Source organism: Dicentrarchus labrax, unplaced genomic scaffold (assembly GCF_905237075.1).
Source record: "Dicentrarchus labrax unplaced genomic scaffold, dlabrax2021, whole genome shotgun sequence".
Lineage (NCBI taxonomy): Eukaryota > Metazoa > Chordata > Actinopteri > Moronidae > Dicentrarchus > Dicentrarchus labrax.
In genome coordinates, this window is record NW_026136706.1 from 6,234,302 (window position 1) to 6,260,778 (window position 26,477).

Consider the following 26,477-nt stretch of genomic DNA (forward strand, 5'->3'; position numbering starts at 1 on the left):
CCCTTAGTTCTATGGAGTGTTTTAGCATCTTCTAGCACATTGTTTTAACTTTTTACAATTCAAAACATTTCCAGATCAGCAGGCAGCTGCTACTAGAAGAAAGACAAAGTTAACAACTAGTTGGTGAACACACAGCAGAGCATTTAGCAACTAAAGAGCCAGATATTTCCCTCAGGAGCTGTTGGAGACCAAAACAGGGCTAAGATGAGAGTAAATATTGGACTTGGATGTGCCATGCAGATAGAAACACAACTTAAAATTAGACTAATATGTCAGTGTTGTGTTTCAGCTTGTTCTGCTCCCCCAAAAGGCCAAAAATAATACATTTTTGCATTTATGAGGAAGTATTGAAAGACAAAAATCATTTTTGTGCCAATCCTCATGTCAAATTTGTTAACTGCCAGTTATCACACATTTAGGTCAAGTTTTCTAGTGTCTCGTACACTCTGCAGTACAACAGTGGACATTCTCACTGCAGTCTACTACAGTAGTTCGAGCAAACATCTCAAATCCAGTATCCTACAGTTTGTCATATTTGGGGACCAAACTTATGTTCCCAGTTTGGTTTCACTCCAGTAGCATTCTGCACCGTTTAATGGTTGTTTATGTGTATGTGTACATGTTCACATTTGAATATGTGCATCTCTAGCCAGTAGTGCAAGTGCTGAGCATGGATGGGTAACTTCAGGGGCCAAAATCAGCCTTGCAATCTGTTTAAGGTATTTTTTCAACCTTTTGCTAAAACCATGCTGCAAAAATCTTTAGCATAATATAGTCCACCTCCTGATCTCTAACCCCCTCCCCTCTGACCTGAAGGAATTACCACAAGACAGAAACATTGCCATCAAATATATCTGTGATACAACCATGCAGGCTTGCTGACACTGAGGCCTCTATAGTTCAAGTGTCCCTGGGGGGCTGTGTGTGGAACATGTCTTTGGGTAGCATGGGAACAGCCGGGCTCAGTCTGGGAAAGGAAGCAGGCTGTCCATTGGTGTTGCACAATCCAATTAGCTCCGAGTTGCACCGATAAGAAACTGGACCAGATCACACAGAGGCTTTTTGTGACCAGTCGTACATCTGTTATTTGGCTGGTAAACGATTTGAAGCATCTTCAGCACAGGTTCTAATCAAGGCTTTTCCCAGGGATCCACAAGGAAAAAAGCTGGGGGTATGTGCATCTACAGCATTTTATCTTTGCTTATCAGTTCGGGCTTTTAAGATTTAAAACCTGCTTTGTATGATTGATGTGTTTGTTGAGTACAATAACTTTGGTTTATAAAGTAACTGTAACTAACTAGCCAGTTGGAGAATTCACAGATATTACATGTGTGCATATAAAAAAAAACTAAAAGCCAAAAAAAAAACCCTCCTCTCACTGCATTCCCTCGTAACATCTGTTTTCAGTGTCTGCCTCCCATGAGATAAATTCATTAATTTGTGGGAATGTCCAGGAAGCAGATGGTCATCACGTCTGTTTCATACACATCTTATTCTTTTTTTCTTTTTAAAATGTGTAGCCTGAAATGAGTTGAACATGTTTGAAATGCTGCTTGAGAAGTAGCCTCACAGTAAATGTAAGGGTAGATTAATTACCATTTTCTTCTTTTTTTTCTCTCTCACTATAAATTATGTGTCACCTGTGTAAAATGTTTGTATGGAGGTCGTTTTTGATTTAGTTGTGCATTTAATCAAACTACTGTCTTGCACGTTATTGCTGAAGTGTGGGGGAGGAAGTGGAGAAAAAAGGGCCTGCGTGCGTTTGGCATGACAGATATCACAAACTGAGACCACAAACATTTTGACAAAAAATGCGTTTTGCTTGTACAGAGGAAGCAGAGAACTCCATGCTTCCATTCATCAGTCCATTTATCTTATCTTCATTGTGTTTTAATATAAGGTAATTGATCACTGATTGTGCAGAACACTGTGTAAAAAATTAAAAACTATGACATATTTGAATACTATTGTATGTTTGTTTTGGTTGTTTTTATTTAAATAGATGACGCTGACTGCGTTCTTGCTGGTACTTGTCTTCGTCTGGACAGGTAAGTCAAAATGTAAATATAGCCAGGTATATATCTTAATGATATTTAAAAACATACACATATGATATGCACCATCCAAAATTTTTAAGTTTACCCATCTGGTTACCTTGAAACTGATGCTCATTATGTATTAGTCAGTCCACACTTAGAACTTAGAACACTACATTTAAAAAATGTGTTTTTCTCTTTATTTCGGATACCCAAACATACTAAAGCGACACCCCCAAAATTAGCTTTTTTAAAAAAACTCTTTCCAGTGGGGTTATAAGTCTGAAAATGCTGCCTGTTTGTTATAATCTGAAAATGTGAGGTAGAAAAGCTCAGACACATGAAGATTTTGTCAGACAACTTCACAATTATAAAATAATGATTTGATGCAATGCATGTAATACTGTTTGTTTAACAGGTAGAACTTATACCAACAATCAAAAGCAATTTTTCAGGTATGTCAGTGTGGACAAGATCTTTACAAAAACAGGGACATGTCATTTTTATACTTAACACTACATTTTCAAATGTAGCCACTTAGTACGGGCTGGCCTGGTCTCATTCAGTCAGTAAGGCATAGGTCGCACTGCCTCTGCAGTTTGCTGAAAACAAGATCATAGCAGGAAAGGGCTTTGAGTATCATCATCATCACTGATTCTCTTCTAAACTGAAAAAATGTTCAGCTTTTTTGTGTGATGAAATAAGAAGAGATTTAGCTAAATGGCATTGAGCTCTGTCATTTTGTAAGGTTTCATTTGTTAATTGGCAACATTGCTAGTTGTTTGGCTCGATATTCTCTATGGAAAACCTTTTGAGAACTTATGCCAAGTGTCTGTTTTCTCCAGGAATGGCTGTGAAATTTATTGTTCCACCATGTGACCAGCACATGTTTGATAGCAATGTTGACAACTGCCTGTCAGACTTCAACAAGAGCTTGGAGTCCAGTGGCTATCAGGACAAATGCCCATGGCCTGCTGTAAAAAGGTACATTTTCTTTTTCTCATCATTTAGTAACTGTAGGGTTCTGGTCCAATTTGCAACCTATACGAGTGTGATGTAGAAAGTGGAAGCCACCAATGCACATACACTGAGAATTGACTTTACAGATGATTAGGAGACATGTTGTGTTCAGCAGGAAACATTTAGAAATTCACAAAATTTGCATATTATGGATTTTAATTTGGAAATTATACTTGATTTTATGGGGGAAAAAAACACCTCAGACTCACATTATTGTTCCAAGTAGACTCTTTAAGTCTTAAAATGTCTGGAGGGGATCTGTAATGATAAGTTGTGTGTAATTAGCAAAAAACGTCATTAAAAACGTATATGCGCTGTGCCATCTATGAGTCTGTGCTAATGCTGTTGCTGTTTGAGCCTTGGCATGCATGTTTTGCAGGAAGCCGTCCCTGAGCTCACCATTTTAGAGCCCAGAGAGTGAAAACACAGGAGGGCTGGATAAAGTGGCACATTACGCACTTTTTATGGCCTTTTCAGTAAAGATATATGACCTTTAGTCATGGGAAAGGCAGATACTTTCCTGTCTCCTGGCTACATTTGGTGCTGGTCAAAGTTTCAGCTAATTACGCAACTTTTGATGAAAAAGTGCTAGACTGTTGCTCCTGGGCTCGTATTTCCATACAGCAGTTTATTTGTGGAGACTTTCACTCTCGCCGTGCTACAGTAGACCGTAGACTTTAATTACGGTTGTAATAATCCCTGTTTTACTGTTGGGGCTGAGCTCCCATACAGCTCAAATAGTGTATGGGTGGAGTGTCCATCATCACAAGGAGCCTAGCATGTTGATCAGGCTTCCAGCTGTCAGGCTTAATTCAATCTCAGTGGATGTTTTCCACACTAAAATCTTGTAGTGACAACAGTTCGCATGATTTATGCTGGTTTATGCCGTCTAATGTCGCTTCTCCACCCAAAGGATGTGACATATCAAAACTTAACAGTGAAACGTAAGCTGCCTCCTAAACATCAGTGGGCGATTTCTCCATTTGTAAAACGCTTAGGGCTAGATATTTTTGGCTCACTTTGCATTATCTAAAAGTTTAAACATTAAAGTTGCAGCTTTAAAGGACCACACCGGCAGGGTTTTTTTTTTTAGCCAATTAACTTTAAATCATATACAGTGGTGACCACTTTCCAAACCATGCTCACTGGTTCCCAACTTTTTTTTTTTAATCAGAGCACCCCTTCATAGAGATTTTGTCATTGATTCCATCATTCTGACAGATCCTATTTCAGACTGCTGGTCACCTGGAAAATGCTGAAAAGCGTGTTGCATTACTGTGACAGCCTGGAGCTGTCATGTCACTCATCTTAGCTGTAACATAATTAACAGGGTTTTTAAGAAGATGATTTTGTTACTTATTCATTTCATTTGGATGTGGAACTATTTTTAAATGCTTTGGCACTGTATTCTCTTCATTTCCAAATGAAATTAAAGTCAATATACAGAGACTGGAAACATAGAGTTTGATAACACAGTGAACATATATTTGACTTTTGCATGGCAGTGCTGTTTGCTATTGCTTCACTATGCAACTGCAACAACGAAATACAGGAATGATGTACATTGTGCCCTTGACTAAACCGTTTCAGGTAAATTTAGTCTGAATTATCGATATCTGACTCTCAGCCTGCAGATTAATATGAATTCACCACCTTACCTTTGTCCTTGCTCTCTTCTCTTGCAGCATCTACAACAAACTGAAGCATTGCGTGGATGACTGGGCAAATGTGTCTTGGTGTAAGGGTTATGGATTTCTGGTAGACAATGTCTTCTTTGAGGTACATGAGATGTACTTTTCAGTCTGTGGACAGGTGCAGGACCCCCCACTCACCACTCTCATTATGTTAGTTGCACCTGTTATAATTGCCACACTTTTCTTGCCGCTTCTGTGTGTTAATCTCGTCACTTGTAACATAGAGATGCCCAGAACTTTGGGGCTCTGATGTAGTGATCTGACCAAGGTAAATTGCAGTGTTTTTCAGCCTGGCACTTATTCTCATAATTGTGGCCATTCTGACATTGGGGCATGCTAACTTTGCACTCGCCACCTCTAGCACAGAGAAACTGGGAAATGTGGACATCGGCAAAACAACATCTACGACATCATTTTTTTGAATAAACTTTACTTTGTCTTTGAGCCAGAACACATAACACAGAGATGATTAGATAACTTGTCGGCTATGTTTGTTTACAAGGGTGAGGCTGTGTGTTACTATCAATTTTCATTTTACTTGGAACCAACCACATAAATGAATCAGAGTACACAGAGGAAATAAATTAATTAATAGGGAAGACAAATTGATTGAAAAATGATTACGACCCCTTGAAGGCAAATGTCTTTTAGGACATTTTAGTAATATCTATGTTTACCTGTGCTGAAATAGAATCACAATGTATGACCCGATAAGTAATACATGTCATTACTGAAGATAAATAGCTAGTTTGGTTAGCTGGTAAGTTACCCTGGAAAGTAGACCCCTATGTAGTAAAGAACAATAGCTAATCTATGGGTCTAATTTCTGTGTTTATTTTTGGTCCGACTCATAGATGAGCATTTGAAATGATTTATGTAAAAGTTTAGGAGGCTGTAGGAGGCTAAAGCTTAATTAATTAAAGCCTTAATATAATCCTGAAGTCAAGACAAGTGAAAGGTTGGCATGAATAGTCAGAACAGCAACAAATATGAAAATAAGACTCTGCAGAGTACAGCAGTTTTCCTTTAAAAAAAATCACTCCACTATTACAATCTGTTAAATAATAAAGTGGGAGTATTCTTTAAGTGTCCAATTGTAGGCAATATGTTCAATTCTTGTTCTTCAAATTATTATTGTAATACATTAGATTGCATCATATAAAAGGGCTGATATTCCTTCCAAAGCAAATTTAAAGCCATTTATTATTGTAGTATTTTTTTTCTCCTCAATTGCCAAATGTTCTGTATCTCAATGGCTGGGTGTGTCATGAGGTTGCATCAAATATATACATTCTGTAGACAGTAATTTATACTTCACTGTCTAAATGCTTTGCTGTGAATGTCTCAACTTTCTGGAACTCATTATTTTGTCATATATGGTGAACCCCACCCATCTGGCACCTATAGTAAGTAGAAACAAAACCTTAACAATGATTTACTGCACTGTTTCCCACCGACTTCATTCCAGAAGTCTACATGATACTTGAACTATCTGTATTGTATTGTCAGTTTTTTAAGCTGTCAAAAAAAGAATGATTCAGTTTTTTATTTGAAACACATAATAAATATTTATTTCAGACAAAAAAATAATGTTTTACAGTTGTTTGAAAACCTCTTTACAGCAATAGCAAGATGGACCTGCTATTCAAGTATCCACATGACAAAGTGTCAGTCTGTTACGAATGCAAACATACTGCATTTCATAATTTGTCATCAGATTAGTATACATAAAAGAATTGTGTAGACCTCATGAAGAACGGCTGTGTGTTATCAAAGCAAAGTAAAGCCCCATTAAGCAATGTTTTCAATTTCAACGTTGAATCTAGTGACTGCCTATAATGTGAAACTGTTGCTATAACTGCCAATCACACTGAGAATCAACTCTCAAATCAGCAGATCTGTTCTCCGCTGAGTGCACTTGCCCAGCATAATTGCTTAATGCAGCTTTGAGATAAATACTGAAGTTTTATGGAAATCTAGCTTTAAATGAGTGGTGTGGCACGTTCCTGAATGAACATACCTGTCACAACACTTAAATAAAACCTTTCATATTGAGAATGTCACTGAATAAAAAAAAAGACTATACACAAAGGATTAATATTTCATTTACAACAAAGGAGATCAACAAAATGTGACAACGAAGACCAAAATTAGGAAACTAATCCTGCTAAGGAACTAATCCTTTGGTATGATGTGCAATTAAATACAAATGAATTGCATTCCTGCAGTATCCAGAAGATACTATTCACTATAACTCTGTTGCTCTTGAGGAAATATCGCCGTGAACAACCTTCCTTATAATAGTTCATCTAATTTCACACATATCTGATTTATACTTAAATAACGGTCAAACCTAATACACTATTCCATATGCTAGAACTCCAAGATCGCCAGACGTCTTTACTCAAACCAATGACGTTGAATTAAAAGAGGTTCAAAAATAACAGAGCCAAGTCTTGGATTTGGGTGGGTGGTCTGCCCTGCTACCATGGTGGTATAAGGCGACGATTTGTGGTGAACTCAGAACATTGACATGGCAGAACTGTTTGAGGGTCAAAAAAACTATTTTTCTTTTCATCTTGCGTGTTTCAACATCTAGCGGCCAGACAGGACAGAGTGGCAGCACCACACCTTTTATTATCTTAAATAATACCCACAATTCCACTTTTTCTCTTGTGTAAATACCGAAAGGATGTTTTGCTAAGTATATGCTTGCCGGCTCTGTCTTGGCTATGGCGTCCACACATACTCAGACACACCAGTTCTTGTCATAACAAGAGCACGTGGATGTGTTGAACAGTCTAACAGACTTGTGTTCTCAGACAACAAAGGACATTGGCACTTGTGACTCTTATACCACTGTGGGTCAACCAGCAGAGCAATTACACTTTCACTGGACTCAGAAGGTAGACGCTAACTACAGGGACCAAATAATGATTGGTCGAAAGTCACAGATGTTAACACTCTAATGGAATATTAGTTAAGAAACAACTGCACAATGATTCTAATCTTTATTTGAAAAGACATTTTGTCCCCAGGTCAAAATGTTTTCAGCCTTTTTCCAATCACAGTTGGTGTCCATCTAATCTTTGTTTCTTATAGCATTGCACTTGTACAGTAAGTGTTGTGTGAATAATCAACTAAATATTAGCCTGCTCTGGTTATGTATGGAGGTTTATTAATGTCAAAACTATTCCTGACGCACAAAACAAATGTAAGCTTTTATGGAGCTGATAGTCAAGAAGTCCGAGGTCTTGAGAATGTCAAACTGCTTCAATTCAATGGACTCTTCTCTTTCAAGTTGGAGTTTACATGAAAGGAATAGAAACTGCCAAAACACAGAATGTGTGACTTTGAAGACAGAGAGCAGAGGAAACCTTACTGCTTGCTTTTAGGGCTGTAGCTACTATTTCACAGAAGTCATGTCCTCTGTGTTTTTGTTCTAGAAATGTGTGGACACGAATTTAAGTTACTTTTCATAATTTAAAGTTATATTTATATTTATATATGTATATAAACATATATAAAAGAAGATTATAACAAGCCAAACACTGGCTCTACATAGGGCCTTTTGCGCTTTGCAGCCACTGTCGTTTCACCTACATGCTTGAAAAGCTGAGCTGTATTCAAATGGTACAACTTCACCCCTAAATGTTGTTCCCCTGCTCTCTTTAAAACTATTTGTGGGGGTGAGATTTTGGCTAAACCTCAGCATTTCTAAACTTTAGGCTACAGCCATACTCACTTACATCTAACACATAATCCTACTTGCGAGCTCAAAGCATCTTTAACCGTCAAATATCACTGAGTAGCTTTGCCGTTAATGAAACTCGATAAATTGTAATTCAACTTTGCTAAACCTGACAAGTAAAATCATGTGCCTGAAAATACAGACCGCCAAACATTTACATTCAGTAATGTCATGAACACAGTGGGGCCTTGTATAATGGAGAAAATATATCAGTGTCTTTGCCCTCAGTTTGCCATTCCAGTCCCTGAAACATGAAAAGGTCCATTAACAGTGCAGCCTTTTTTTCAAATGAAACTTCTATAGAGTGCTGATGTAAAGCACATTGAGTAACTCATTAACTTGGGGAGCTGCAGAATGAAACACAGATTACAGCAGGTGTGTGCTTCACATCAAAGTTTAACTTCAAGTGCAAAGAGAACAATGGAGGAGGGGGAAAAAATAATTAATTTACAGTTATAATTCCATGTCACTTCACCGGAGTAAACACATTATTCTCTTCTCTTGACCTCTTTTTCTTCATTGTACAACACATAATCCTGGACTGTTAGCCATATATTTTATGTTGGATTGCCTTGACCGCTTTATGTACACAAAAGAGACAACAAACTAAAGGCTGGGAAGCAATATTTACAGATCGAAGGTCAGTTTCCCCTGAGAGAGAGTTCTTGCATGGCTCGTAATGTAGGGCATGGGTATATGACATGAGATCATTCTTGTGGGTAGCTTACAAAAACTATACTACACTGCTGACCATTAAAATATTTTCTCTTTTAATGTAATTTTACAATGTCAAAATCTGTGCTTCACTTTTTAGCACTTTGGAGTTTTTAAGTTTGCCTGCAGCAGTAATCATTATTATCAAAAGAAAACAAGAGCTATTTCCAGAAACCTCCTCAGCTGTCACACAGTGTTTCTTTTCTTTCTGATTCCACCATAAAGTTCTTTATCCACAGCAGCAGGTACAGTGTAGAGGTGAATAAGTGAAAAGTGTGGAGATAGGAGGTGGAAGGATTCTGCATACTAATTATCTCTCAGGGAAACTCCTGTCATCTCTATTGTCCTTGAATTTGATCAGTGATTACAGAGTTCAGTAGGCCTCTTTACACTGCAGAGATAATGCCAGAGGAATGGTATACTAACTCATTTCGTCATTCAAGTCCAAGTGCCTCTGCTGATATCTTTGCCTATTACTTTTAATAAAACCTTATTACCATGTTTGAGAAAGTTGGCAGAACTTCCCATAGTTGCTTAAATCCGATGTCTGCACGACATTCAGAGAATGCTCCAAAATTGTAGAATATTTGTCAGTGAGTGTAGTCTAACACACTGGCCTTCTTAAATAAGAGCATCACAGACTGTGCACAATTTGTTACTGAATAATTAAGTATCTTGTGAAATTTTGCTTCAACAACTGTGTGACAGAAGTAAGGTTTCTGAAAATTGTCATGTCTGAGTGGTAATTAAAATTATATAGCAGGCTCGCAATATAGGAGGTGAAAACTAAATCTCTGGGCATTTCAAAACAACTCTGAACACAGATGGTACATTATAATTCCAAGCTCACAGTCTTACTGTACAATGCATCATTCATACATTCTGCCAACACTCAACTGTTCCCCAGCATTTTCAGTACTTGTGTGTTTGCTTAGTTTCTATGCTTTTCCAGTCAAGTGTGTTATTATATCATTCATGACATCAGTGAAAAAATGCACCACGCAATGGAAATATTGCAGAGAAGATGAAAGAATGGTTGAATAATGACATATTTTCTGTTTTGAATGTGTCAACCTACACAATATTATTTTTATTTTATACTAACTCTTAAGCTAGTTGGAGTCTAAACATCACTGAGAATCTGGCATGGCATTAAGTCCAAAGTCACAGAATAAATAGATACAACAAAGTAGAAAAATAAGGTTGAGACCATGTTAGCTATTTACTTATACATCCAAGGTCACAATAATGGGGTCAGTGGACTGGTATGTTGGGCATTAAACACCTAACAAAGTACAGTAACACCCCTTGAAGAGGCTTCCACAGTCTCTGTAGAGATTTTGGCTTCAATGGGAGACTACATTTAGAGAGGAGGCTTGTGCCAGGGAGCTTGGTTGGCAGCAACAAATGTGAACTTTTGCCCAGTCAAAGTGCTCATTACTAAAAGTCTGTACAGAAAGGAAAAGTACTACTTAACTCCTTGTTTGCACATCATTGCAACCTATAGCCAGTGGCAGTAGTATAAAGGAACACGGCAGCTCAAATACATAGGCAGTAGAATTTAGGGCTTTGAGATTTAGGGTCAGTTCAGCAGAAAATCCGCTTCTTGAATGAAATAAAAGTAAGTTGACCCCATTTCCCACTTCAGGACAATAATGAGTCTAAATCATCCAGCCCACTGTAGTCCTAGAGGTCACCATCATCATTGCACTTATGCCCAGAACCTGCAGAGTAATTAAAGGGATACATAGGATAAAAAGTTTTTTTTGCTAGATTTGCATCGTCCACGTCAGGTTGGGTGCTCAGACCTATTTCCAGGCCTCTGACACAATAAAATCTTCAGGGAGTTTAACACAACACCACCACCACAGAGATCTAACATTAGGTGTGCTATTTTAAAAGACTGGAATAAACAAAGGTAAGAAGTGATTATCCAGCTATAGCTTTTGAATATTTTACAAACACCATTACGGTAGCTCCTATCGCTTCACCGCTACCCAGAGACACTGAGGTTTCCAAAGAGGCTTGCTGTGATTGGCCAGAGCTGGAGGACGGAGGAAGTCTTGCGGGCTGGGTCCAGTTTAAATTTATACAAGCATGTGGATCTCGTTGTACTCATCCCGTCCATCTTCATCAAAGTTGGGAGAATCCTCGTCGCAATCCAGCTGTGAAAAAGCAAATTATCCTCCATCATTTTCATTCAGCGTTTGCTCAAAGGTCAAAATAAGACAACTTAAGATGCTTTCACGCCTAACCTGTCTCGTGCTGTTCAAACAAACTCTGGTGCGGTCTCAGTGTGCTTTCAGGTAGACTCCCGGTGGGTTTTATGATAGTAGATATATGATTTTAGCGTGAATTCAACAACTAAACTACTGTTAAATCTGATTAGATCTGAAGTATGGAAGGAAATGTTTGACATTTTGGCTAAGCTTAACATAAAGACTGAAAGAAGGGGAAACAGCTAGCCTGACTGTCCAAAGGTAAAAAAAAATAAAAAATCTTACGAGCACTGTGTAAGATCACCATTCACACGTGGTATTGCATTTGGTCAATCCATACAAAAACCAAAGTGTAAAAACAACAATTTTTCATTGTATGGGGGATAACATGCCAATTTTTCCAATCTTTGTGCTAAGCTAAGTTAGCCGACTGCTGGTGCTCATATTTAACATACAGACGTGTGAGCAATATCAGTCCTCTTATCTAACTCCTGGCAAGAAAGCCCAAGTCTCTTCCAAAATGTCAAACTATTTCTTTAATTAGCAAGCTCCAGCTCTTCATGCTTACAGCTCTTGGTTTGTTTGTAAAAAGATTCTGATTCACAAGAACTAAAAACATTTGGGACCAAAATGTGTTTGGTAGAGAAGAACAAAGCAAAGAATAAAATTATGGAAAACTAGAGTAAAATCCGGTTCATATAAGGGTGAAGGTTAGAAGGCTGAGGGGCCTGACATCATGGAGGTCCAATTAAGATCATTTTAAAGTTTAAACTTCATTCCAAGGTCCTCTGTAGTTTGAGGAAATTCTGCAGTGCCCCGGGTTCATGAGACCTTTGGATGAACGCAACACGAATGGTGGTCAAGATCAGAACAAAGCTGTTTATTCTTGCTCCTGAAACAGTTGACATTTTGGAAATTAAAGGTTTTAATCTGACAGTGACGACATGTATGGGTTTGGGGGATCTAACCAAGAAAACATGAAGCCCCGCTTCAGGATGGACAGTGAATCTTTTTCTGGTTAGAACGCAGAGCAAAAAGAAATATTTGCATTTCGTTTTAAAAATATTTGGAAGAAAAAGCTGTCCACCATCACCGAAGAGAAAATCGTTCGTAGCATTTCTTTAAGAGATGTTAGTGTTAGACAGAAAAAAAAACACGCCAACATCCATCTAATGTTGAATTTGCTGTAAAATAAGTATCCCATGGCTATGTGGGATCAGATCATTGTGGCAAAGATTCAAACATTCCTAGAATGTCTCTGCTCCCCAACCTACCGCCTGGAGCTCACGTTCCTCGAAAATCCTGGAGAGGATGACGCGGCGCAGCGGCACCGTCATGATGAGGACGAAGGGGAACGCCAGGGAGGCCTCAGTAGACTTCACTACCCACAGAGCCACGATGCACGCCAGCTGCATCATGGTGAACATGTTCATGCGCCATGTCTTCACCTGAAGCGACACACATGTGGTGGTTGAAGGGTAGAAAACCAAAAGACCATAGACCACAGTACAGAAACATAGAGACACATTAAACACACTAAATCCCAGACTGCTCCCCTGCTTGAAGAAAATCTCACATGTTTTTGGCTCCATCTAGTGGAAAATCCTGCATCTGATGCTTTGTGTAAAAATAAAGCAAGAGAGACTGAATTTTCTGTAAAGTTTTCTTGTCCTTTTCCTGTGTTTTCCATGCACCATAAAATTGGTTTTCAATCACCAATTTTGACAGATGAGCTGTTAGTGTCCAGCTATAGAACCATGTGTCATGATTTACAAGGTGTAAAGGCATCATTAACTAACTACTTCTGAGTTTTACCAAACACATTTATTTGTATTGTCTATTCATTTCTTAACCAAATGCATGTTAAAAGACTAAATAAATAAATGTTTACTGTGTGAATTCTTTGAACTAGCAAGGTGGTCCCTGCGTGCATGCACACAACAGCAGCAGAGAAACAGAGAGAGCATGCACTAAGACGAATATTCATGTCCCCTGAGAGGATCTAATGGGAGTCTTTTTGATGTTGATTCTATTCACACAAAAATCAATACTCACAACAGGATCTAGTGATCCACCCCACCCTGGTGTGCAACTAGTCTGCCCCCAGTAAAAAACTCAAACCTCTTTTTTCATCTTTACACTCCTCTCTTAATTCGCAATTATGTTTTGTTGTTTTTTTTACTTTTTTAGTTACACATTGCAGTGTTTTTTCTCTTTTGTGTTGAAGGTTGGTTATGTATTAATAAAGGGAAGGGAAATTATTATATTTTAAATCATTATGTTAGCTTTGGCAACCCTGAAGTAGAAGCATTGTTTGCTGTTTGCCTGATAGAAACCCCATGTCCTGGGTTTTCTTTAGTATCAGATAAAGTGTTTTTATTATGAAAATTCCCCTCTGTTACTGTGCCTCTGCTGCAACTCAGCAAGGAAACACTGTGTGGGGAAACACAGGGAGGGGCTTTCATAATAAAAAGATTCATCATATCATATTCAAATAAACTTTAGAAGACGTTTTTCCAAGAGGACTGCTGATTTTGTCTCTCACTGGAAGCCTGTTGGAAAGGGATCTTTGAATTGCCTGTATGAGCAGTACAGCAAGCAAAAACAGTTTCAGTGTTCATATGGGCACCTGACTTGTTTTTAAGATAGATCTGAAAAAGTTTGTACCTATTCTTAAATAGTAACCCCCTTGCTCATCATTAAGTACGTTTAGTATGTCTAGTACCTTAACTATGATTAGGTTAAGTATCCAGGTTAGGCATCCTACAAAAAAACTAAAGATCCTGGTTTCAACAACATAGATAAGCCATGTCCCATTTTTAAGAGACAGCAATGTGCTAGCTTTAAGATAGAAAAAGGAATACCCCTTATCCAGGTTTCTGATGATGCTGTCTGCAGGTGCGTCCAGAACTAGTGTTACATAGCAGTTAGTCAGAAACACAAAAAAACTATGATGATAAACAAAATGAATTGAAGGTCTGACACCAGTAATGCACATGATTAATTGTATTCTTCCATTACTGATGATCAAATGGAGAAGCTAAATCCAGCGGTGACCAGGCGGCCAGAAACCAGACTGTGTGTTTATCCTAAACTGTTGAGGTAACTCTCTGTTTGGGGTCAAAACTCCAGCAACATTTTCCTTTCCCTATGCATCTTGGAAGTCTGTGACTCTGCTTGTAACTCTCTGTTGGTGAAGAAATGACAGTTTTCTGGATGTGGAGGAGTCCAAGACTAGCATAGCTGTAAAAATCTGGATAATGTTCACGTATCATCTATACAGGGATCTGAATCACTCCATCAAACAGAGCTGAAAACCAAGACTGCAGAAAAACAGCTGCGTGGACTCTGCTGCACTTACCACTCTGCTGGGTTTGGCTTCTGCATCTTACCACTAATAATAGAAGGCGAGGGCATGTAAACGTTCTTATTGCGTGTTCTACCTTGGTGACGTAGATGTGGTCGGGGTGATGCTTGGCGGGCGTGACCATGAGTGTGATGCGTTCGTACAGTTGGATGCCTGTCAGAGAGGTGACCCCCATGTACAGGAAGATGCCAAAGAGCACAGCCAGAGGGATGAGGCGGAGCACGTCTTCCATCACGATGGACATACCTGATGGGCAGAAAGGGGGTTATAGGTGAGGTTTTCAAATCATATTACTGTCTTTTAGGGAGTACGCACATGCACAAGACCGGTGGAGAGAATTATTCATTCGAGAAGGGAACAGACCTCATGACAAACACACTGTCAATGCCGTTTATTTGAAACATTCGCTGTTCAGCTGCCTTGGTCGAAACGCTATTTGGGCTAATCCAGAAAGTCTTATTCCTAATCCAAACAGCCTTTCAATCAAACAAAAGCTCAACAACCATGATGAGTCATTACGGTTGTATACCCAAACTGGATCAAACTATACTTAAGACTACTTTGGGAACCCTACCTTAATTGAAACAAGATATTCTGCTGGCAATGTAGTACTAGTCAGTGGATAAAAACAATGTTGCAATGTCAGAACTTGCATTTTGAGTTCAACAATTTTCGTTTGGAAAAATGACAGTTTCAGTTCATTTTGAAGACAATTTGTAAACAGAATATAAAATCATTTTAAGCTTTTCCAACGGCTGATTCATACTTCAAGAATGTCAAGACATGCAGGTGCTGCAGAAGTAGCACGATGGCTGCATACACGATATCATGCAAAAAGACTGAGGCTAAAGCTTCCTGTCCCAGGCTAAAAGTCATCATCCTCTCCAGCTGATACATGTCAAAGAAATAAAGGAGCATCTGTGTTAGCTTTTGTTTGTGTCTCAGAGCAGAGCTAGTTAGCTCTGAATTTAAATGAATTTCAAAACAGTATGCTTTACTTTACAAGAGAAAATGCACTGAGGATGAAGACTAGTTAGGAGTTTGGCAAATGTAATGCTAATATAAAGAATTTTCACTTGAGTTGCTGGCATGTTATCTTCCCCGAACCAAATAAAAAGCAGGACAGTCACTAATATTAATCTAAATTGTGATATACTAGCATCTTGACTGGGGTGTGTTCATAATAATCTGTAACCCAACAAAATAATGTAGTTGCTAATGACATGGCTTTGGAAATAATGCCAAGTTACTACTGTAGGTAGTAAGGTTGTTAGCCAGGTATGCTACAAATTGCAGCTAATGTTAGAGCAGATGGACGTACAGTTAAATGCAATCCTTAGAAAAAAAAATTCTAGTGTTTTTATTTTTGTAAAGGCTAAATCACCCTCTGAAGTCCTGAGATAGTGAGTATTACTCTTACTACAACCCCATCTGCACCTTTTCAGCATGTGTAGAAATCCCAAACTTCACAGGCCTGTGTGCCTAGCTACGGTTGCTATGTTATTATTGGACTATTGCTGTTTGGGGGTGGGGTCTAGCGAATGGTCAGTTGGCATCACACACTCCCATCCGTCCCTTTCCTCTTACCAACGAGAATAGCCACAAGAAGCCCAGTCACCCTTTGTTCTTTCACCTCCTGGATCATGGGCTTTTCGCCAGGAGCCGTGGCTTTGCTCATGACGGTGAGGGCGTTGACGTGAGTGACAGAACGCACAGTGGCCGCGGTGAGCCACGGCAGGCCGAAAAGAGGACAGATGGCACCAAGAATGACAATGAGCAAAAGATCCAGGTGGAAGCCTGAGCCTTTAACCAGGTGACGCTCCTTCTTACTGACTATCAATCTGTTAGATTGAAGGAAAAATGGGAAAATATTTCAAAAGTGTTGCACAGTTTGTAAAAAAGAATACCTTACTATTACACACAGATTATTACCACTGTACATAACCACACTGTACGTACGAAGTGATCTGAGTTTCCATAAAAATGAGGATGAAGACAAGAAGGGCAGGTACAATAGATGCTCCCATCATCCAGGTGGGGAAGGGCTGTTTGTCACCAAAGGGGCTGATGAACCAACCTCTCTTGTCAGGGGAGGTGACTGAGAAGCCAGACGGCACATTGAGTTTCTAAAAGTAAATAAAAAAATAATGTTATGCACTGAGGAAAGACACTGAGTTGTTGGAACTATAATAAAAATGCTCTTCAGCTGTTGACTGTGTGACTGAAGACATTACAGTTACCTGTGTGTAAGTGTCAGTGATGGTGTAATCCACCAGTACTGAAACTAAAATTGAGATGGGGATGCCAAAGTCACCAATGATTCTTCTGGCCTGGGGATATTAAGAAACCAAGGGTAAATAAAAATAAGTCAACATTCAGCACACTTCTTACCACATGAATGTTTATATGAAGCTCACTTTATGAACACCCACTGTGGAATCCATCAATATTATTGATTCAAACTGATAAACACCATTTTCTTTTATAAAAAGCATAGAATACATTATTGACATTATCCCATTTCCCTGCACAAACATAACCTGTGAAAAATATTTTTATAAATGTTTTAATAAATGTATTATTGTATAAATGCCTGAAATTGGCTGTCCAAAGGTTTTTAAGAGACTCAGTAAAGCAGGGTACCTTTCCGCCTAAAAACCGACTGTTTCTGAATTTCCTGAGGAAGAAAGCAACAAAGAAAGTGCCCATCATGAGGACCAGAGACAGAAGAGCAGTGTTAGGCTGGTTGAAGACGAGATCAAAATCTTGAAGTTCAGTAGTTGGGGTGGAGTCACTGGGGTACATTGCCATCAGTGGATGTTCCCTAAACACCTGGAAACAAGAAGAGTGTCTCAATGTATCCTCGATTGTTTGCTTTTTGCAGATATGAAAAATGAAGGATTAGACCTAATTATTGGATGCTTTCAGCTTCACTAACAAGTAAGGTACTACTGATCATAATAAAATAACAATTGAGAAGTGCGCTGTGCAATAGCTGGAGTAGTTACCTTGATGAGCTTAGAAAAAGTCTCATAGATGAAGATAAGGGAGATGAGGAAAGCAAAAATCTCCTGGGTAAACGGTGAGATGTAGCGAACAAGGAAGCTGCCCTCTGCAGCCACAATCACCAGGACAATGAAGATGAGCCAGAAACCAATCCACACTCGACCGGTCAGATACTCGTAGTTGTGGGCCTGACAGAACTGAGTGAAAAGACACAGACATGTTAGTCATATGTTTCAGGAAAATGGGAATTATGTAACAAAAACAGGAGTATGTGTTATAGTGTCTAGTAGTTCCTGTGTTAACTACATTTTTAGATATAGTACCTTGTAGTAGGCTTCTTCGAACACCAGTAAGGGTCCTGAGAAGCCTATGATGAGGAGGGGCTGACCAGCAAGCAGCGAGAATATAACACCAAGAGTTGCAGTTGACACAATAAGCTCAGTCACTCCCATCATGCCTTCTGTTTTTTCTCCTGTATGTGAATACAGACACATAACGCATCTTCAGAGGGAAGGTATCAAAATGACATGAGGTCCAAATTTCTTGTTTCTTGAAGAGTCAGCTTACCCAGCAGGCCTCCAAAGGTAATAGTCGGCGACAGTGCAGCGAAATAAATGAAGATGACGGCAGCGAGGCACTGCATGTCCAGGGCGTCTTTCAGGTCGCTGATGTAGTGTGGATAGCGGCGGCGGATGTCATGGATCAGGCCTCCGAAAGGGATCCCTGAGCGCTTCAATGGGTCCACCTCCTGGTCTCCCTCCTCCTCCTCCTCTGGACTCACCTCTACAGGGTTTGTTACAGAATCAGTTACACAAATAAACTACTAGTCATCACAATAGTAAAACAATTAAATAAAAGTTAGCAAGTTATATACAGGATGATAGATATTAAAGGTCTGTAATAAAACCAAAATCCCACCTTACAAGCCTGAGCTATACTGTTGTACTGGGTGACACATTCCTTTATTACCATGAACATGGGCACAGCAGTTGAGTCGACTCACAGCTGAAAATAGTCCCTAACAAATTGACTGTTTACACCTTAGTAATTCCTAAAAACTACTTAATTACTGAGTACTTTAAAATATATATAAATATATTAGTGTCACACATTAAGGAATCAATGATGGACTAATGAATTGTTGGGTTAATTATTTTGATAATATGTTGACAATGAGAAGAATATAATACCATCTTTCTCCCCAATGCCACTATGTGTAGGATTTAAAAATGTTTTTGGCGCCCTCCAATGGCAGCTTTAAAAAAGGCTCTATGGCAACGCACATCTTGAGGAATGTAAAATGTGAATCCTTAAGAAAACATTTTATCTATAACTCAAACTCTACTTGTTTTATGTGAATATTCTTAAAATTTATATGGTAAAAATTTTAAATGGTGGATGGCATGGTGGGATTTTGAGTTTTTAGTAAGCTTTTATCGTATCACAAAAAAAGAGTCTAATATTAACTTTAAAAGTTACAGAATGAAGGGAATGTCAGACTTGCTTTTGAATGGAAAGACTGATTATTTAAGTTCATGATCTTTTCCCTAATACATAATTTGAAAAAAAACTACTATCTAACCAGTACTGTAGATGTTTTCTTTACTGAGGTGATGGGACATACCATCTTAAAACTACCGAAAGCGACAACTGTATTTTCTGCTGATTTGTAGATGTAAAAGCTGTTCACATCTGTGTTTTTAACATTGAAAACGCAGGGAAAGTCCTGCACACAGTTTAGAAGAAGTCAGACTTATGAGGTTGATCTGTCTGCATTGGTTTGCAGAATAAAAGACGTGCCTTGCTCAAGCCCAGTAAATGAGGATTTGGCTGGTAAAACGGGCTCTTTAAGGACTTGACAGAGTACCTTTGTTGTTCTGCTCTATTCCAGCTGAGGACTGGTGCCTCTTGAGCTCTCTTTCCTTCCTCTTGCGCAGCATCTGCTTCTGGAAGTCCGCCACTGTCTTCAGGAGGTCTTTGCCCTCCACATCTGAGGGTGGAATGACGATGCTGCAGTCCAAGAATTCATTGATACCATTCAGGAGGTCCTGTCTGTCGTCAGCAAAATAGGCCACCTCGTGGAAACTCTATAACAATAATGCAACTCAATGTCATCGCCAGAAAGCAAAAGAAAGGCCATTCAAGCTCAGAGGACCTACAGTTTGAAAGAGCAATAACTATTACAGTATCTGTCTATTAGCAAATTACTGCAATCAATTATGCAACTTCTCATTTCTTTGATGGGCATTTACAGTGGAGGGTACTCACTAGGATTTACTTCAGAATAATGTATTTAGAGGGGGATAATTAGAAGCTTTTTAGCAGGTTTTCTTTATTTTTCTGGATTGGGCTTTTTGGTTAAAAAAAAGAATAGTACCTTACTTATTGGTGAAGATAAATTCTAAATCTAATTCTCAATGTTTATGAGTGAATAAATGACGATATTCATTGTTTCTTTTGTTGTTGTCATCTGATTGAAACGTGGTTTTACATCTTTTCAGATTTATATCTACCTTGTCAGACATGAGAGTGGAGAAGGAACGTCCAATCTCATGGTAGTCCACGTTGGACTGAGTGGGACCAAGCAGGACGAAAATAAAGCGAACGGGGACAGGGACCTCCAGCACCGACTCCAGAAGGACTGCCTCATTCAACCTGACAAAGGCCATGGCTGGCTGCTCCAGAAACTCAACACAGCCTGAAAGTAAACGACACAAAAATGCAACAAGTTCAGACTTTAGAGATTTTTTACATCTCTGCATGAGGGACGGCATTCGTGATAACACAATCTGTGATCAGTACACTCATCACCTGTTTATTCTCAAAAATCTGAATCTGCTCATCTGTGGTAGTTGTAGTGTTAATTTAGTGTTAAGGCTTGAATACATTTAAGCTTCCCAGGTCCTCGGGGGTTCATAGCAAAGCAGCTGCAGAGATGTTGACCTACATTAGCATAAGCACAGCAGCATAATTCTAAAAACTACAGTAAAGACAAAAGGTGATCAGAATACACACAGACGTAGGTACCATTGTCTATTACTATAGTGTTATACTGATTTTTTTTGTATTTGAAGCCTGATGAAAAATTTGCAACAAGCAGATTAATCTCTTTTTAAAAACAGAAGAAGAGAAAAGGCATAATTCCTCTAATCTACTGTGTCAAAACTCACGGAGCTTACCAACTAAAACAATGACAGCTTCAGCATCTTTGGGAATCTTGGCGAGGAGCTTCATCGATCTGGCTGCAGCTGGATGGCTCTCAGGAGGCAGAGGGTGGAGAGATTTCTTGGAGGAGGAACAGAACAAAGAATATCCATATTGTTTTTCCAACCAACACGATGTGACACCACAACATAGCATGTGGCCAATAATGGGAATATATTGTCAAAAAAGCAGAGTATGTATGAACAATAATATTCTGCATAACACCCCTGTGCAGTTTATTTTAAAACTGTGCAACAGGATGACTGATTATTTATGTTTCAACAGATTTTTTTTAATAGGCTGTTTTAAATTTGCCAACATTTTAAGCCATGGGGAACATTAGGTTTTCACAGTTAATGCATCAAGAAGCTTTAACTGGAAGCACCTGTAAGCTGACTAAGAACATAATTCAACACATGTGGCACGGGGAGACTTGCCTTCTCCGACTTCAAGAACTACCTACACGACGTCTGACCTCATGAAGGGGTGTTTCAAAGAACAATGCGAGAGCCACAGGCCTCACATCAGGAATTTTGTGTAATCATGCTTAAATCTACGCTTACTGCTGATTCTTAGAACTTAATTCAAACCATAAACTGGAACAAGACAGCTCAACGTCGCTTTTATCTCCGTCCTTTTAGATAGCTGAGTTCCATTATCCTTGTGGAGACTTGTCAAAACTAGTTAATCACTTACTTTGGCTTTGGTAAGTTACTGTGCTGTCTGCCTGCATTGTTTCAACTATGTCGCAGTCTATCTTAACCCAGATCTCATATCTCTCAGATCTCCGTCACCAGCATCTCACATTGACCAGAGCCAGCCGTAAGCCCCAGCTTCCGGCCAAACAGCCAACTACTCATTTGAGTTCAGCCGACTACTTTATTATATTATCTTCTGATTCTGATGAAGTAGTTTTGATGAACAAGTTGCGATTCGCTATGCGTGTACATTTTACAACCACGAGCGTTTGCTTCAAAGCAATGCAACCATGATGATAGAGATCTGTCTGTATCAGATCATCATACTGTATATCAATATGTGTGTGTGTGCACGTGCTAAGATGAGAGGTTCTGTCCTGTCAAGTAGAGAGCAGAGAGTTGTCTTCAGTGTTTGACAAATATTAGATGGCAAAACACATTAAGAACTGCATTGATTGCACAGACTGGGGACATCTTCGTTGGACAGGCTAGTTTGGAAAACATTGCAAAACACCAGTGGCAGCAACTTGATGATTGCGCAGTAAGCATTAAAAAACTTAAAGCGCTGCATTTTCCATATACGTCTCACTGACGTTTATCGGCTTAATGGATGAATTACAGAAGAGCCTCCTCTGAGACATTGCCAACACACACTCATATAGGAAACGTTGCCAAAGTGACATGTTTACAATCGGGTTGGCCAACTCATTCAAATATGGAATAATTAGGATCAGTGTATATACTGGAACATTAGCATTAGAATATACCATATTTGTGGTTTTATAGCCCAAATGTTTCTCCAGGGGTGGAAATCCCTGCATTGACACAAATAGTAAATGAAGTGTGAGGAATAAGGGTTGCTGTAAGGACAAACAAGTGCTAAGTAAGAATGACTTACAAACAGGCTGACAAACACGTCTTGTTTTGGGTCGTACACCGGCACTTTGTTATCCTGGTGCTCTTCCTGCTCTTCAGCCACCAGCGGCAGATTGGTGTCCGGGACGTGGTTGTGATTGAAGCTGCCATGAAGACTGCTGGATGATTGGTGGCGGTGAAAACGATGTTTCATATCACTCGGATGGCTGTGGGAACAAAACGAAGGAAAAAGAAAACATGAGCGAGTCTACTGCCATACTATGTGGATGCAACTGTGCTCTGAGCTAAGTGCTAACATCAGCATGCCAGTACGCTCACATTGACACGTTATGTTTACCAGGGTCACCATCTTAGTTAGAATGCTGAAAGTGGCTAATTGGCGATAAGCACAAAGCACGGCTGAGGCTGATGGGAAAGTCATTAGTTTTACAGCCCAAGTTAGATAAGTACAAATTTAAATGTTAACCTCATGATAGCACTAAATGAAATGTCAGGGAGATTACATTACAATCCACCCTGTGGAGAGCAGAAGTTTCTGAAAATTGTTCATGGTTTAACTCTGAACCAAAACTGCTAGATGAAAAGTCCTTAATATGAATCCGCTGTGGATCATTACTGTCTGTAGAAAATGTTATGGCAATCAACTTAATAGTTCTTGAGGTATTTGATTTTGGACAATGTTATCCACTTGGCCGCACCCTTAGCACGGTTAAAAAGCAGTTAGTACTGGGAGGATTGTTCCATATTATATACTAATACAAGTACAGTTCCAAGTTTCACTCCCCCAGGTGCAACAGATTGACAAGGGGCTGCATTACAACGTTGTGCTTCCTCCATAGATATATCAATACGCTCAATATATTTCTCCTATCAGAAAGCTCATCAGGAATGTGCACCTACTTCTTATCTCTCCAGCCTGAGGGTGGATTAAACTATCATTATAATAAGATGATAATATGTTGTTGCACAGCTGTGATTCTTGTTCACCTAATCTACCTTCTGTTCATTCGACATGCTGAAGAGCTTTACCTAATGCAGTTGCAATGCAGGTCATACATTTAAAAAAGTCATCAGCAACATCCTTTAAAATATATATATTTTTATTTTAAGGCAATTAGAAAGCTCTTACGAGAAAGTCTGAGTTGACACAGTAATTTTTTAAAATGTGACATTTGCTTCAGTGCATCAATAAAACAGCCAGACTAATCTGTGTAGCCTTATTAACTACGCCTTTGTGCATGTGAGTGTAAGCATGTTTCTCTCCCTTTTAAAGAGAAGTATTTAGTGTGTCACACCAGCCAAGTTTTTTAACGCTGCTTCATTACACTGCTAAGTCCAAGGGTGACATCACCTCACTCATTAGGCCCACAAGGTCCTATAACACGGCGCCCAAATTGGACACGACGGCACCACGAGACAAAAGAACGAGGTGTGACACTGAAGGGAATTTCTGCCCGAGACGTTTCCAGAAGATCTTTTAAGTGGTCTGAGTAAGCGATGAGCTAAATTTTAGCAGCACCTCAATGTGTTTCTTTCCACATCGTAAATCTGATATCTCAGACTGGTGATGACTCTAATGACATGAGTGTTTGAGGGTTTTTTTTCCCCTGCGGAAGCAGCCAGCGACATACTGGGAATTTATGTGGAAACGCTGTGAAAGATGGAATGAACGCATGATGGCCTGCTGCTAAGAATGTCCGCTGGCCGGCTTGTTTTGTGTTCATCTGTTGTGTCGCTTTGCATGTGCGGATCCATCCCGTGAACATTTTAGTCAAACAGAAAATCTGGTCACCATGATGTTAGTAATATTACATTTTAATGTTTTATAATTATCAGACTATTGAAGTGTCATCACACCACAGCATTGTCCATGCAAGATTACTGTTACTGATCGAACCCGGCTGTACCATTCTGGCTCGACAGAGGAGTGGCCAGACAGAGAATGCTGGACCAGTGACTTAGAAGAGCTGTGTACAGAGACATAAGGATAAGATGAGTTCCTTGGAAAATAAAACTAACACAGGTATGAGTGAAGGTTTTTCAACAGCAGTTACTAAAACAATCTCACAATCTCAATCTCATGTTTGCCAGTGGGCACCAACTTGCCAACTGTGAGCCCAAAGAAGTACATATTCTCATATTCTGTGAGCTCTGAGTGCTGTCAGCATGCTAAACATGCTTAAAATGTCAATGTTAACAAGCTGATGTTTAACAGCTATAACATTTATCACTAACTTGCTAATTAGCACTAAACCCAAAGTAGGTATTTGGTCATAACAAAAGTACTATAGTGTTTCAACCTTTGACCTCATGATGGCGTCGGATGGAAAGCCAGAGTGTTGCTACAGTTTAACAATGCTGCTGGTAGCGCTAGAGGAAGGGGACCATTAAAAATCAATGGGATTCATCTTCTGGGCACCACTTTTTAATGGCCATCCATTCAATAGTGGTTGAGATATTTCGTTAATGTCTACTTAAGCTAGAGAAAAAGTAAGGGAGGTACTTAAGTTAGCAGGCTTCATGTGGGGATCTTTTCATGGCAATCCATTCAGTAGTTACAGTAATAGTTGACCAGCTGACTGAAACACGGAGAGACTTGATAGATTATTTGTTTCTACTGACCATTTCTGCCTGTCCCTAGATGAAAAATATTTTCAAAATATTTAAAGTAAACCCTGAAATTACACAAAATGTACAAACTGGAGAATTAGTGAATTTTTGAGGCATGGCTTATCTTTCCTTTTAGTAATTTAATTTGACAGCCGACATTTAGTCAACTTGTTTTTCTCATTATGTAACAGTGAAAAATCTATAATCCACTATTGTGTAGCGCACTATTCCATTGGCCGTATGTATTAGGTCAGTTTAGCTGGAATGTTAATGCAACTGTCGATCAATAAGTGGGGACCATTTGAGAGAGCTAGAGATAGCGAGGAGATGACATGTCCCGTGTTACATCCGCATACTTGTCTACAATTTTGGTCTTTGAGGTTTTCTAGTGGGAAAGTCCTGATCGCTAATGCCATTTTGGAATTGAGATCCTGACACATGAAAGCAAGTTGTGGTGTCCCATGAGGCTAACAACGTCACACAGAATAATTTCCACCAACACCATTGAACCTGATACCAAGAGTGGCTGACTCGGCTGGCTGGAAAGAACCTGCTAATGCAAAAATCACAAAGCACCAAACACTCAAAGGCTAAAATAACAATCGAGTTTAATCGGGTAATAAACAGTATACCTTTGGAATGAAGAAACCCATCTGGATTCATGAAAAGTAACAAAATAGCTAGAAAGGTCAGTTTCAAATTTGCAAGTTTTAGATGTTTTTACCAAGCCCCTAACACTGTCTTTTTTATTCTTGGTCTACAGTTATGAGCCTCAGATTGAAACTCCCACTCTTTTGTGCATGAAAAGAACTACGTCTGACACAGACAAATATCTTAACAAAGACAGGATGGCTCACAAAATGAAGAATCAAACTTTTAATCTGATGGTTGAGGCTTTAAGACCCAGGGCAGCTACAGAACAGTCTTGACGTTTGAAACTTAGTCAGCCCTGGGGAAGTACACCAGATGATGAGCCAAGTGTTGTTAAATGTCACAATTTGGAAATTCCCTGTTCAGTTCCCCTAAATTTTGCCTTTCTGTAACCTTCAATGCCATTCTTCATTCTGCCATACCTACAACCCATAATCAATGTGTAAACAAAGCAGCATTCACACTATTATAGACTGACAGGTCTGTTAAACATGGACAAAGAAACTACTAAATCTAAGATAACAATGTTCTCTGGGACTGTCTTGTGAAGTTAGTCATCTAACTTTGGTATTAAGTGGGGTTGGGATTGTTTGAGATTAAATCAAGATCTGTTGCCATCGTAACTAACACC

The 26,477-nt window shown here is 39.1% G+C and overlaps 2 protein-coding genes across 4 annotated transcripts in view; one reads left to right on the forward strand and one right to left on the reverse strand.

Moving 5' to 3' along the window:
• The first annotated feature begins 973 nt into the window (after positions 1–973).
• LOC127366225 (receptor activity-modifying protein 1-like) lies at positions 974–5,836 on the forward strand. Its single transcript, XM_051405097.1, has 4 exons — positions 974–1,171; positions 2,003–2,048; positions 2,882–3,020; positions 4,742–5,836. Exons 2-4 carry the CDS (start codon positions 2,003–2,005, stop codon positions 4,998–5,000), a joined length of 444 nt encoding a protein of 147 aa, XP_051261057.1. The 5' UTR covers positions 974–1,171; the 3' UTR covers positions 5,001–5,836.
• Positions 5,837–6,291: 455 nt separating this feature from the next.
• Positions 6,292–26,477, reverse strand: part of slc4a3 (solute carrier family 4 member 3) — a 58,582-nt gene continuing 38,396 nt past the window's right edge. For all 3 annotated transcript variants that reach the window (XM_051405083.1, XM_051405084.1, XM_051405085.1), the window contains 14 exons: positions 22,608–22,791; positions 20,987–21,092; positions 20,321–20,505; positions 19,675–19,894; positions 18,375–18,590; positions 18,131–18,279; positions 17,810–18,004; positions 17,445–17,633; positions 17,042–17,131; positions 16,761–16,927; positions 16,389–16,642; positions 14,878–15,047; positions 12,709–12,882; positions 6,292–11,380 (listed from right to left, as the gene is read on the reverse strand). In XM_051405083.1, coding sequence (XP_051261043.1) covers positions 11,303–11,380; positions 12,709–12,882; positions 14,878–15,047; positions 16,389–16,642; positions 16,761–16,927; positions 17,042–17,131; positions 17,445–17,633; positions 17,810–18,004; positions 18,131–18,279; positions 18,375–18,590; positions 19,675–19,894; positions 20,321–20,505; positions 20,987–21,092; positions 22,608–22,791 — 2,377 coding nt within the window. In that variant the 3' untranslated portion in view covers positions 6,292–11,302. The remainder of the gene's footprint in view (positions 11,381–12,708; positions 12,883–14,877; positions 15,048–16,388; positions 16,643–16,760; positions 16,928–17,041; positions 17,132–17,444; positions 17,634–17,809; positions 18,005–18,130; positions 18,280–18,374; positions 18,591–19,674; positions 19,895–20,320; positions 20,506–20,986; positions 21,093–22,607; positions 22,792–26,477) is intronic.